The sequence below is a fragment of the Suncus etruscus genome, chromosome 13 (assembly GCF_024139225.1).
Source record: "Suncus etruscus isolate mSunEtr1 chromosome 13, mSunEtr1.pri.cur, whole genome shotgun sequence".
NCBI lineage: Eukaryota > Metazoa > Chordata > Mammalia > Eulipotyphla > Soricidae > Suncus > Suncus etruscus.
In genome coordinates, this window is record NC_064860.1 from 79,213,647 (window position 1) to 79,228,525 (window position 14,879).

Consider the following 14,879-nt stretch of genomic DNA (forward strand, 5'->3'; position numbering starts at 1 on the left):
ATATAAAATAAGATCAAGGATGCAACCTGTATATTTATAGAATAACTTAATTCTGCTTTTGAAGATTATTGAAGGTCACTGAAGGAAAGATTTTAAACTAGTGGGAGGATATTTTTGTTTTCCTAAAATTGGAATATGTTTATGGTAAAAGTTATTGAAGAAATAATGTGATGATTATAGGTAGCATATGACTCAAATACCAAACTTATCCTAAACTTAGGCTCCATATTTAAATTGAGCATAAAATGAAAGGATACTAAAAAGTATTTCGATGTCTATGGTGCCCAGTCTTTGAGGCCAGAACTTGGAAATTATTGTAAAGGAGATTGCCACAAAAAGACATTTTGTAGGGCAAGAGATGGGTAGAGAGTAGGTAGACTAGTAATAGAAGAGTATTTATTAGTCAAGATGGTGTATAGAAGTGAACAACGGGGTCCCAGTGGTAGCACAGTGGTAGAGTGTTTACCTTGCACGTGGCGGACCCAGGACAGACTGTGGTTCGATCTCCAGCATCCCATATGGTTCTCCTAGCCAGGAGCAATATCTGAACGCATAGCCAGGAGTAATCTCTGAGCGTCACTGGGTGCGTCCAAAAAAAAAAAAAATATATATATATATATATATATATATATATATATATAAGGAGGAGGAGGAAGTGAAACAACTATGTGCATCAAGACCATATAAGTCAATTTTGTTGTATTCTTATGACCCAAACTATAAGAAGTTTTGTTTTGTTTAGTGAGTCTGCTAAAATGGTAGTGTGAAGAGAGGGAACCTTGGGTCTCTGGTAAGGGATGCTGAATCTGATGGTTGGTTTGGATTTAGAACATTGAAAACCTGAAACTTATCAAAAGCTTATCAAATCAAGGTGCCTAAATTAAAAGGAATAATAATAAATACATTTTAGAAGAAGAAAAAAGCATTCTCCGGAACTTGCAATACTGTGATATGCTGTGGACTGACTGTTCAGCCCTAGTGGATGTGTTCCCAGGTCTGAGAGAGTGTTGGAACTCTGTGGTTTTTGTAAGTAGCAGGCGTTATTATTATAGAGCTTTCAGAAACCACCTTCCAAGCAGGCTCAGCCTGTCACTGAGAAGTCAAGCTCCATGTTTCTCCTAAGTCAGATTGAGGGCAAAGAAAAAAAGAATAAAAACAAACTAAATTCAAGCTATTAAACAGCACTGAGATGTAGTATATAAATATGCCACATTCACTCTCTTTCATTTGAATCTGTCTTCCAGGGATAAAACCATATGTCATAAAAAAAATTCATAGATTCTTTTTGATTAATGTCTAGTAAGAAGCCCAACGATATTAAATCTCAATTCTCTCATGTTTCTGCCTCCCCTTATAAACAACTCAATTCAGCCTGAATTAATATTTATCGAGCACTGACACAGGCATGGTGGTATAGTAGCAACTATGATAGAACTTCTCTATAAAAGAAGAAAATCCATGTCCTATCTTAAGAAAACTGTTTTTTTTATTGGTGCAAGTTAATAGAAATAATATAGAAATAGCAACCTGTGCACTGCAAGAAAATGTATAAGGTAATTTAATTCAGTCACCATGTATTAGCCAGCTACCTTATTTAAGGAAACCAATATGTCCTAAACCATGTTTAAGGTTATGTTGACAAGAACTTTTAGAAAGGAATATAGATTTTTTTTTAAATAGAAAAACATCATTTGTAAGAAATAGATTTGTATTATACCTCATGTATGAAAAAATAGGACTAATCTTCCCAATCATATATAGATAAATATATCTTCATTTGTTGCCTAATTTGAAGTGCTCTCGTGGTTTATTGTTGGCTAATTTTTTGAGTCAGTGTTCTCAGAATTGCTTTCTACTTTGTTTTAGTCAGTTAAATTATACAGCTTAGAACAGTCCAAATTGGGTCATTTTCAAAAAGTTTAGGCAAACTAACTTTTAGATCATTTCAATTGAGGATAAGATTAGGGTAAGATTGAGATAAGGATTAGACACTCAGACTTTAAATTCTGATCTAACTACTTCTTCGGTAATTTGTTTTCTTTGTCCTTCAGTTTACCCATTTGTAAGATGATTTATAACTGGACATTATAGCAGGTATCAAATGAGATGTTGATAAATTTGAAAAATCAAAAATGTTATCTATTTTTCTTTAGAATAATGAAGTAGGAATTGAAATTTGAGTACTCCAAAAATTAGAAATAGTTATATGCAAATTGAGCTTTTTTATTCAAATTAAATACATTTGATATATTCAAATGATCAAAACATATACTTCTCATGTACATTCATCCTGTGCCCACAATATTTATGTGTGAAAGGTGGGGAATTTAAAATATCTTGGAATTTTCTTTTTTTTTTTTTTAGTTTTTGAGCCACACTCAGTGACGCTCAGGGGTTACTCCTGGCTCTGCTCTCAGAAATCACTCTTGGCTTGGGGGACCATATGGGACGCCAAGGGATTGAATCGTGGTCCATCCTGGACCAGCTGCATGCAAGGCAAATGCGCTCCCACTGCGATATCACTCTGGCCCCCCAAATATTGGAATTTTCTGTATTGAGAGTGATGAAATAAAAAATTTTATATATTATTTGAATGAGGTGACTAGTTGCCTTGAGAATCTACTATATAATTAGAAGTTTCTAGTTCCTAGAAGTTTCTAGTTCCACCTCTATATCTCTACTAAGGGAATTCAATTGCCAAAGACAAGTAATATAATCAATCATGTCTATGTAATAACATCTTCATAACAACACAAAGGTGATCTTTAAAGATTGATGTACATATCTTTCCCCCATGCCTTGCAGTATACATCTTTTTCTCAGCTCTGTTGAGATACTTCTAAATTATATTTAACAGGTTATTGATATAATGATCAAAACAACTTTCTAAAGTGCAGCAAATTAATTGACCCTAGGAAAATAATCTTAAATACCTCTATATAGCAAGTAAGAAACAATGGTGACAACCTGAGTTTATGAGCTTATTACTGGCACCTTAAATGAGGAGCATTTAGGAAAACTGAGCTCTTGGAATCCAGAACAACTTGTTATTATGGAAAACATCCACAAACAGTCACATTGGTTCTTACTCACTCAAATTTGCTCCTACAAAGGTAAAGATATAGGTTATAGGTAGGTAGGTAGTGGAAAGAGGGAGAGAATCATAGCTGAGGTCCTGAGAAAGGAATCCTAACTTTATGGGAAGGCCTCTCAAAATAAAATCCATTTCAGTTTGAAAGCTAATAGTTACTAGCTCAGTCTATCATTGGGAAATCCTGTAGGCTGACAAAAAAAGCCACCTTTCGTTAAGCTCTGATTCTTTACAGAAATAGTGTTTGTGCTATGATTGATGAAGGTATTGATATACACAGACCCAAATTCTTTTCCTCCACTTAGACCAATCCCAAAATTTTATTTCAGATCCAGAGTATTCTATGGATGCATCAATGAGAATTTTCTTTTATATATACTCTGACTAACCAATCATGCTTTATTCAGTGCCCACCATTGACTTTGACCCAGATAATGTGTAAACATAGATCCGCATTTAAGAATAGTTAATAATGTTTTATGATGTTACCAATGAAAATATTAAATCTTTCCATTATCCTTAACAAAAAACTCAATCATATTTATAATATCAATTGATAGCAAACCCTGAGTATGGGAACAGAAAATGAGAGCACCAAATTAGGAAGAATTGGATGTATCTCAAAAATATGGGTAAAAACTTATGGGCACTTTGGTACTATTGAGGTATGGTAACTGTATATATCAAGACCATGAATGTTGTCACTATTGGTAAATATAATTTAAACTATGATAATAATAAGTTAAAATTTTAAATCATGGTTTCCTGTAAAAGACTTAACCAAAATCTTATAAATAAACAGAGTGCATGATACATACAAAAATACATACAAAATATATACATACATACAAAAATACATACAAAAATCACTTTTTAATTTGCCACTGATTTAAAATTAGAATTGGTATGTTGCTAATATGTAAACAATTCATCCTAGACTCTCTAATGTTTGTAACAATAATGATTAAAATGTTTTTAAATAACATACATGTAATATAAGATGAAGGAACACTTCAAATTTCTTTTAAAAAGCCAGCATTTCCTGATAACAAAGCAAACAAGAATATTTCAATAAAAATATCGATGGGGCCGGAGAGATAGCACAGCGGTGTTTGCGTTGCAAGCAGCTGACCGAGGACCCAAGGTGATTGGTTTGAATCTCGGCATCCCATATGGTCTCCCATGCCTGCCAGGAGCTATTTCTGAACAGATAACCATGAGTAACCCCTAAGCACCACCGGGTGTGGCCCCAAAACAAAACAAAACAAAATAAAAATAATAAATAAATAAATAAATAAAAATATCGATTATTTTACCTCCGTGACGCATAAGTTGCTAAAACCCTTAACAAAACTAGAAAACTAAATTCAACAATATATTAAAAGAAACATAAACCATAATCAACTAGGATTAATTTCAGAAGTACAAAGATTTTTCAACATCCACAAATCAACCAATTTGGAATGTCACATCTGTAAAATAAAGGATAAAGATAAAAAAAACTTTTAACAAACTGGGTATAAAGGTCATATATGACAAGTTTACAGTTAACTTTATACTCAACAGGGAAAAGCTGTTTTCTTGTAAGATCAAGACAAGGTTACTAACTCTAATTACTTTTATTCAACATAAAAGAAGTTCTTTCAGAAACAAGAAGCCATTTTAGCAGAAAATTATTTGTACATGAAATAAAAACACAATGCATTTACAATTTCATCACAATAACTTAAATGCTTCCTTGCATAAAATTTGCTTCATTCCCAGCATGTGTGTAATCAATCATACTAGCCAACAATGATCGCTGAGTGCAGATCCAGGTGGAAGCCTTGAGTACTGCCATGTGGGAGGTCCACCTACCTTAAAATTAAAAAACTAAATGTTATTATATATATATATATCAAAATACCTATGTACCTATAAAACCTATATTAAAAAACAAAACTGATAAAATTTACAAACAAAATATAGAAATTTTATTTTTGTGAGTAGTAAGACTCAGTACAGGTGTAATTTATTTTTACTATTCTTCTATATACTTAAAATCTCAATCTTTAAAAGTTAGTTTATGGATATTGGTAAACTAATTCTGAAATATAGAGAACCATAAGACCCAGAATGTTCATCACAGTATTTAAGGAGAATAACAAAGTAAGATCACTGTACTATTTAGCTTCAAAAAACTATAAACAATGTTGTGTGCTGCTGGTGAAAAAACAAAGAGTCAATCTGAAAAATAGAAGCCTATAATAAATAGTTAGTTTTTGACAAAGGAGCAAAGATAATATTTTTATAGTTTTAGTAATCCTTGGAACAACTGACTAAAAAGCGACAAATCAGAAAAAAAGAATAGAGTGGAATAGGACTTTACAAAAATTATTTCTATATAGATCACAGACCTAAATGCAAAACTATATAATTCCCAGAAGATTACATAGATCCAAGCCTAGATTATTGTATATATGGAAATACTTCTTTAGATATGATAACAGTGGCATGATCTATTATGGCAGTTATTGATAAATGAAACTTATTAAGTTAAAAATTGCTTCGTGAAATACTGTCAAAAGAATAAGAGAACAAGTTGTCAACTGGAAGTCTGAAAAAGGCTCATTTAATAAAGAACTATCATCAAAAAATATGAGAACTCTTAAGAACTCTTAAGATTCAAAATTAAGACACTTTGATTCAAGAATAATCCAAAGATTTTAACAGACATTTCACAGAAAAAAATATAGGTGTAAAATAAGCACATAAAAAAAGATCATAAGCACATAAAAAAAGATCATAAACAAAAGTTGCATGTCATTTACAAGTAGGCAAATATAACTTAAAGCAAAAAACAAACAAACAAACAAAAAACACCACTTCACACATAGTAGAGTGGCCAAAATCCAATACTGACAACACCCAGTGGTACTAAGGACAATGAGCAAATGGAGCTCAAATCCACTACTAGATCCAGGAAAGGAATAAGTATGGAATGTTTACTTTCCAGCCATTTAAGAAGATGGTTTTATTCTTTTTTTAATCTAATTTAATTTTTATTTATTTTTTTCTAATTTTTTTATTATTTTAATTATGACAACAAAGATGCAAAGAAAGAGGACAGGGTAAAGTTACAGTGGAAGCCCAATCACCCATAAACAGAATTCTCAGTAGTCCCATTGATGATATCCCAGCCTTGAAGTTTCAGCCAAAGAACATTAAGAAAAACAAAACTGAACCCATGTACAATACAATTACTTTGTCCCTCAAATCTCCAGTTGTAGTACATACTATTTCTTAGCAGCACACAATATAATCTAAAGACATTAGACTTATGTAACTCCTTAAACATCGAGGGCAAAGTACATTTATCTAGTTCCATGCACATGCTTACTAGTTTAAGTTAACCTCAAAAGTTTTAGTGGGTTGTTTTTCTTAAGGATTGGAGTCAAGGGAACATAGTAAAAAACGGTGTTAAAGTGGCATTTGTTTGCATAGGCCCACCAAAATATAAGGGACATGGAAAGAAAACTTATGGTCTAAATACCAGGAGACCCTACCCCTGAAGTTTCCTGGCACAGGACTGACTCTAGGCTCCAGGCAAACTAGTTTGTCCAATCCAAGTCATCGTCTGTAGTGGCAATACACCTCCATTCCTCACATAGTCTCTGTTGTTGGTATCATGCTTCTGTATTAAAGATCCTGGAGTCTGCATATCCTATATTGCAGTCAGGATGGTGCAGAGCATCCTCTCGTTTCACCTCACACTTAAGGGGCACTAGAGAGAACCATGTCCTGTAGAGCAGGTCATTGTTGTTGTCAAGTCTTCTCAGTGTAAACGGAAGTCTCTTTTTAGGAGGTCGATATCAGACCCTTGGTAGTGTCTTTCCTGGTAGAGGACTGCTTCCAGCTGTTGCTATAAAAGACCTTGGATGTTTCGTAGATAGCTTGCCTGGTTCCGGCGTGAATGGAGGATGCCCATTCTTCTGAGGTCTGTGCCAGGTCATTATATTAATGTTCAGGGTGTAAGGTACATTGTACTGAGATTTATTAGATAAGAACTTATCTGTATGTATAGTGTTTTCCCATTTTAATGTGTCTATGCAAACAAGGATCAATGCCATGAAGCGTTATTGGTGCATCTGGAGGCAATAGGAACAAGACCAGCAATTTCCATGACATAGTTCAATCATAGGCATCAAACTGAGGGACAGTTCCACCAACAATCCTTACTGAACAGCTTACAAAGAAAAGACAAGATGAAAAGTGGATAGAAACATCATGGTAGAAGAATATTTAGAGAGTTACAGCAGTTAAAGAAAATACCCATAAAATATTCAAAAGATATATGTGTTCAATATGTGTTCAATTTGTGTCCTAAATAGTTCTGGGATTTGTTAGATCTACTGTATGTCTTTGGTCAGAGATTAGAACTGTGTGTTACTGAAGTTAAGAAGGGTAAATCTGCGGTACTGATGGTTGGGAGGAGATGGTTTTATTCTTAAAAAGAATATAAGTTTATGCTTACCATATGATCCAGTGTTAGACACTCTAGCATTTGTCAATAGCAACTAAAAAGGCTTAGGTGCACGCAAAAACCTTAATAAAAAATATTTCTTACAACTTAATTTGCTGGGAGCAAACTGTGTTGCCCTCCAGTACATGAATGGATAAATCAAAGTTAGTTTATTTCATCTATTGAATGTTATTTACTAAGTAAAAAAGAAATGATTTATAAAGCATAAAATATCTGTAGAACACAGAATGCATATCACTAAATAAAAGAAGCCAAACTGTAAAGGTTACAGATGGTACAATTCCAACTACATGACATTCTGGAAAATATAAAGTTCTAATGATGGTAAAATGATTAATGATTCCAGAGGATTGGAAGTGATGAATAATGGCACACATCACTTTTGGCACAGCAAAAAAGACTCAGTATGATACAATGATAGGTACCTGTCATTATGTATTTGTACATATCCATAGAATATGTGACCAAAATGCAATAATGAAACCATGGACTTAGAGTGACTATAATGTGATCATTTAGGTTCACGGTTTGTTATCAAAAATCATGTAATCTTTGTAGTGCACAGGGATTACTCCTGGCTCAGCTATCAGGTATCTCTCCTATTGATATTCCAGGGACAAAATAAAAGCAGGGATCAAATGAAAGCAAGTTCCCTATCTGCTGGATTGTTGCTCTAGACCACCAAATGTAATAAATACACCAGTCTGGTGTAGAATATTAATGAAGATTCTGCATTGTACAGGTGACAAGTATATTGCAAGTCTTTGTATTTTCTTGATTGTTCTATGAACCTAAAAATGACTGAAAAAAATAAGATCGTCTAAAGAAATGACTTGGTATATTTTTAATCACTAAATAATAAAATAATACATTTTTACCACTAAGTAAATAAGTTTCAACCTGGTTTTAAGGAACTATTTATCTTTTAAGAATTTTTTATAAGTTCTCTTCAAAAGAGTCTATATTGCCGATTGATTTCTTAGAAAAATTGGAAACCAATTGACATTAAATTACAAATGGTAGGGCCCAAAGAGATAGCATAGCGGTAGGCATTTGCTTTGCATGCAGCCAACACAGGGCAGACTTGGGTTTCTTCCCCAGCATCCCATATGGTGTCCTGAGCCTGCCAGGATCTATTTCTGAGCTTAGAGCCAGAAGTAACACCTCAGTGTCGCTGGTTGTCATTCAAAAACACACTAACAAAAATTACAAATGGTACATATAATTATAAAAAGATTTAATGCTTTACTAAAATAAATCAAAAGCCATGTGATACCATAAGTTTGAGTTATCCTTCTCATTGCACAAAGTAGGAAATTGAAGCATTTCTTAGTTTTCATTCAGATGGTTTCTTAATTGTTAGTTTCCTTATATTCAGAAATTCTGAATTGATAAGAACTGTGGCACCATTTAATTTTATTTTTCAAAAAGGATTCAAGAAGGATTCCACCCATTTTCGGCGTATTAGACTTTTACCCCAGTTTATTACTTTTTTCTTCTTCAAACAAAACCACATAACTAGCTCTGCCTCCTAGTTAGAGGGGGAAAATAAGGGAGGCACCAAGACCAAGACTACTAAGTAGTAAGCTAGGTACAGAGGGGACCACATATTCTAGCAGCCCCGGGGGTGAGGGAGGAGGATATGGGAGGTAGGACGAAAATGGAGGTGTAGGGAGGACAAATCGGTGATGGGAATCCCCCTGATTTTATGTAAATATGTACCTAAAATATTATTGTCAACAATATGTAAGCCACTATGATCAAAATAAAAATTATATTTAAAAAAAGGCGAAAAACTATCTCTTTAAATTTAGTATGATCTTTTCTAAGCCAAAGAATTTACACACCAAATTCTACTCAAAAGCATTGATATTCCTAATAGAGGAGATGTAGGTAGGGTGTATGATAGAAGAGGTAGATTTCATCTAATAGTGTACTGTCTAGCAAGATAGATTGGGAACATAAAGAGCTAATAACACCAAAGATTTTCTTTGCTAGGTTATCTTTTATACATTAATTATACAGAAGAGACTGCTTAAATGGATACTCTTCTGAAATATTTCTTTTAAAAGACACTTCTTTTCCTTACTCTGCACTTGAGTTGGGAGATTTTATCAGAGACCTATCAAGGAGATTAGTTGATATGGTAAGACAGAGTTTATTTCATTTGTAGTATATGCTTGAGCATTTAACGACCAATGAATCATTATATAGAAGATTATGTTACTATGATACAGTCAGCTCTTCCCTGTTTTTAAGCTGCTCTATGACTTTAGAGCAAATATATCCATGAAAACTACTTTAACTTGGCAAATTATAAAGATATGTATTTCTGTTTTGAAGCTAGACAGATCTAGCTTTCACACAGCCAACCCTATTTCAATCCCTGCATTAAATGGTCTACTTACTAGATATCAACATAATTAATCTCAGAGCAGAGTCATGAATAAGTAATGAGAATTCCAGATGTGACCCTAATCACCCAATCGCCAATAAACTAATTGCATGTGTTTGTGTTTCTACCACACAAGGTAATATGGCTATAGTATCTAGGTGATCATTTTTAATGGTATTTAATGATCCCTGGTATGTTTTTTTAATCTATAATGTTTTGAGGACAGTTAGAGTACAATTAGTAGGGCTCTTGCCTTGCATGCAGCCAACCCAGATTCTATCTCGGCACCCCAGATGGTCTCTCAAGTCCTTTAAGATTGAAACTTGAGTACAGAGCCAGGAGTAAGCCCTGAGCATAGCCAGGTGTGACCCTCCAAAACAAAAAAAAATATATACCTCTCATGTTGTATAGTCAGAAAAACATTGCAGGGGTAAAGGTGCTTACCTTGCTACACAACTGACCCTATTTGGAATCGCAACATTACATATTGTTTCTTGAGTTTCACAAGGAGCTAAGTGTGAAAACTTCACACTGTGGCCAAAAACCAAATATATCTATATATAAACACAAAATTTTATGTGTATCTACATCTTGATATAATCTCCCTATAAGTAAGTGAAACATGGTAAATGATTTTTTACACTAAAACTTGTTTGTCTTTTATTTTTGCGATACTATTAGTATCTGGTCTTACTGGTCTGATCTGATCTGTATTCTTTTTATTTTCTTTTTTTTTTTTTTTTGCTTTGAATGCTTTTATTGTTTCATTGTTAATGTTTGGTTTTTTTGGGGGGGTTCTTTTTAATTTTTTTATTTTTATATATTTTATTTAAACACCTTGATTACATACATGATTGTGTTTGGGTTTCAGTCATGTAAAGAACACCCCCCATCACCAGTGCAACATTCCCATCACCAAAGTCCCAAGACTCCCTCCTCCCCACCTGACCCCCGCCTGTACTCTAGACAGGCTTTCCATTTTTCTCATACATTCTCATTATTTCTTTTTATTTTTTAAATACTTGTTTTTTGGTTTTTGGACCACACCCGGTGATGCTCAGGGGTTACTCCTGGCTATGTGCTCAGAAATTGCTCCTGGGTTGGGGGACCATATGGGACGCCAGAAGATCACACAGAAGTCTGTCCTAGGCTAGCACAGGCAAAGCAAATGCCTTACCACTTGCTCCACAGCTCCAGCCCCTTAATACATTATTTTTAAATCAAGATGAGAAAAATAAAAAAGGGCTATCCTACTTCATTCCTGGAATATGCCTGGCTTCTTCATATCATTCTCTTCCCAGCTTGGGGCTAAAATCATTCTATTTTCATTCAGTTGCAAGAAACTTCATTTTGCACTATTCAGTGAGATAATAGAAAAATCATGCATTTTATCACTGTATTTTTGTGCTTTATATCCTTCTCCTGCACCTTTCCTAAACTGTTTTATTATATATATATATCAGTTTTTCTTTTTCTAAGTGATCAAATCATAGAATTTTCCCAGTTATCTCACAGCTTTTCTCCAATCCTATCTTTCTGGGCTTCCTGCAAGCCTGTATGCCTGGTTTCCTAACAATGAAAAGTAGATCCTGTTTTCTTTTAGTCATTATTGTTACCTTAATTTTAGTTCTCTCTTCTTACATAAAATTTTCAACTATTAAATTATGTCGTTGACTCCCGTAAAAGGAACATCAAAGCGCTCACTTAACATTCTGCAAAGACTCACACATGTGCACATATGGACACAACACTTAACTAAATCAATGTCAACTATTGTGATTCTCTTTCAGAAACATGATGGCCACTTCACAGTTATCCAGTTGGTTGGTATGCTCCGAGGCATTGCATCAGGAATGAAATATCTTTCTGATATGGGTTATGTTCATCGAGATCTAGCAGCTAGAAATATATTGGTCAACAGCAACCTAGTATGCAAAGTTTCTGATTTTGGTCTTTCCCGAGTACTAGAAGATGACCCCGAAGCTGCTTACACAACAACTGTAAGTTGACATGTCCTGATACAATATTGTTTTTGTTTTCCAAATTTAATATCATTGTTTGAGAACTCTTTGCTAAAATGACGTTCTACTGCAGAAAAACTTCTTCTAGGCATCAGGAATTAAGATGCTTGCAGTATACACTGACCCCTAGTAACACATATTGTTCTTCCAAACAATGTCAGCACTGGACCCTGAGCACAGAGCCAGAAGTGAGCCCTGAACTCTGTGGGGTGTTGTTTCTTAACCCCTTTGTCCCCAAAACTAAATTTGATGATTTATCTTTAATGTTACTAAATTTTGTTTCTTTTTTTTATTTTTGGAGGGTGTTTTTTGGGGGACGGGGGGGGGGGGGGAACCCAGCAGTGTTCAGAGCTTACTCCTGCTTCTGTGCTCAGGGATCACTTCTGGAAGCCACTGGGAATTATAGGGATGGTAGGCATAGAGCAAGGCTGAGTGCAAGGAAAGTACCAGAAATATTGTACCATCTTTCTAGTCCCAGTAACAGCCTAAGGGCTTTGTTGCAACTGTCTTCATAATAAATTAGTTTTGCCTGTGCTACTTTTTCTTCTCCGATAATTAGTCCTTTAAATAGAGATCTATATAGACTTATGATATAATTTATTAATGTCAGTGATAATGAAGAATCATATGTTATGAAATTATTTTTATCTGTGTAACTATTAAGAAATAATGATTCAAATTATGCTTAAATTAATCATACAAGTTTGCATAAAATAATATATATGCAATTTTAAATTTTTCCTAGTTATACTTAAGGAAGTCTAAACAGAAATTAAAGACCAAAACTTTGAAAACCAAACTAATCTGTAAATTTTATGTCTCAACATAATTCATGAATAGTTTAATATTCTTGAATGCCTTATATACAATTTACCCACTAATCTCTTTGAATATTTTCTGAGAATTTCAATATCAAAATGTCTGCTTAAATTTCTTAAAACTAATACTTTTAAAATTATACTACACTTGTATATACCATTATACTTTTAAACAGAACCTTGACTTTTGAAATTCAGCTTCAATAAAAACTAAATCAGTAAAACTATTCAAGATATTCATACTCAGTTCTTTTTTTTTTGTTTTGTTTTGTTTTTTGTTTTGTTTTGTTTTTGGGCCACACCCAGTGGTGCTTAGGGGTTACTCCTGGCTGTCTGCTCAGAAATAGCTCCTGGCAGGCACGGGGGACCATATGGGACACCGGGATTCGAACCAACCACCTTTGGTCCTGGATCGGCTGTTTGCAAGGCAAACACCACTGTGCTATCTCTCCGGGCCCTTATTATTCTATTTTTATTGATTTAGCTTTGGTTATATTTGAAATATCATAGAAGTTATCAGTGCTTTTCAATGCTATTGGATTTTAGAGGTACAGCTTGATACCTATATTCATATATAATGTTCACCCAAAGTTTTAACTTTATCTCATAATAAATATGGCTCTTCTATCCATTTCTCTCTCTGATACCACCATAGTTTCCAACAAGTCTAAGATAAAAATTTATGTGTGTGGTACAAATTCACTTACTCTAGTTATTTATATTTAACATCTGAGTGAAACCAATTGACTTTTTACATCTTTTATTATTTTACTTAGCATAATGATCTCAAGTTCTGTTGTGTCAGTCATCTGACATCTTTTAAAGAAAGAATAAGATTCTACTTAGCTTAAATATTATAGTTTCTTTACCTGGTCATCTGCTGATAAATATTTGGGTTTATTATTTATGAGTAATAAATAATGAATACTATTCACAGGGAATTAACTATTTGGAATAATGTTCACAAACTCCTGTGAATGATGCCACTGTACGCATATCTTTGGATTCATGATTTTAGAATTTTCAGATAAATGCTGAGATGTGGTATTACTAGATCATATGATTTTTTTCATTTCTATCTTTTTAAGAAGTACCCACATAATTTTCTTTAGAGACCAGATCTACCTTTCCAGCAATACAATAATACATTTAATTTTCTTCACACTATTTCTTCCAAAATTTTAGATATAGGACACTCTTAACAGTGTGACCTATATTTAAATAGCATTGTAATTTTGATATTTATTTCCATAATAATTGATGATGAGTATATTTTTGCATATGTATGAGATCTAGTATAATTCTTACAAAGTGTCTGTTCCTGTCTTTTGCCCATTTTTGATGGGCTCACATTTGTGTTATTGAGCTTGTGATTTCTTTATTTTTACATGTCGCACACCTGCCAGATATGCAGTGTGCAAAATAGTCATCCTATAACTATGTCACTTTTATGTGTTTGTGTTAGTTTTAGAATTATGCAACAGCTTTTTCTTATATCTTTTAGTTTGACTTGTTTATTCTTGCTCTTTTTTCTCTTGCCAGTGGATCTGAATCTCTAAGTAACATCTCTGAGGTTGAGGTGCTGGTGTGTTTCACCTGGTGTGTTTTCTTCTGTGTAATATTTGGTCCGAACCTCTGTTGTATTAATTATTAATTAATAAGTCCTAGTAGTGTGAATGGTAGATGGATGGTAAGGTCTTTCTGGGTCCTGCCTGGTGCCTGCAGCCTCTTCAGCCTGCGGCTCTGTAGGTTCTGGATAAAGGCACAGAAATGATCCACGGGCAGTCAGATGAAGTTTCAGGAAACATCCAGCTTTATTACAAGGTCCTAACCACTATGTTTATATTTCTCACATGGACTCTAAGCTAAGCTTTATTAAGCAGCCTCAATCAGCTGCCCTGCGAGCACCATTCCTCTCTCTGATCTCTCTCCTAGCTGCATCTTCCTCACCCTCCTTTTCCCAGGCCACTCTTAATTACCAACCACAGCCCCCTCCCAGCTGTGGGAGGGTCTCACCATGCAAGTAAGACTA

General features: G+C 34.0%; 1 protein-coding gene across 1 annotated transcript in view; it reads left to right on the plus strand.

Annotated features, from left to right (window-relative positions):
- The window catches only part of EPHA6 (EPH receptor A6), a 973,333-nt gene that overhangs the window by 818,937 nt on the left and 139,517 nt on the right, over positions 1-14,879 (plus strand). Inside the window, exon 14 of the mRNA XM_049785675.1 lies at positions 11,799-12,008. Coding sequence (XP_049641632.1) covers positions 11,799-12,008 — 210 coding nt within the window. The remainder of the gene's footprint in view (positions 1-11,798; positions 12,009-14,879) is intronic.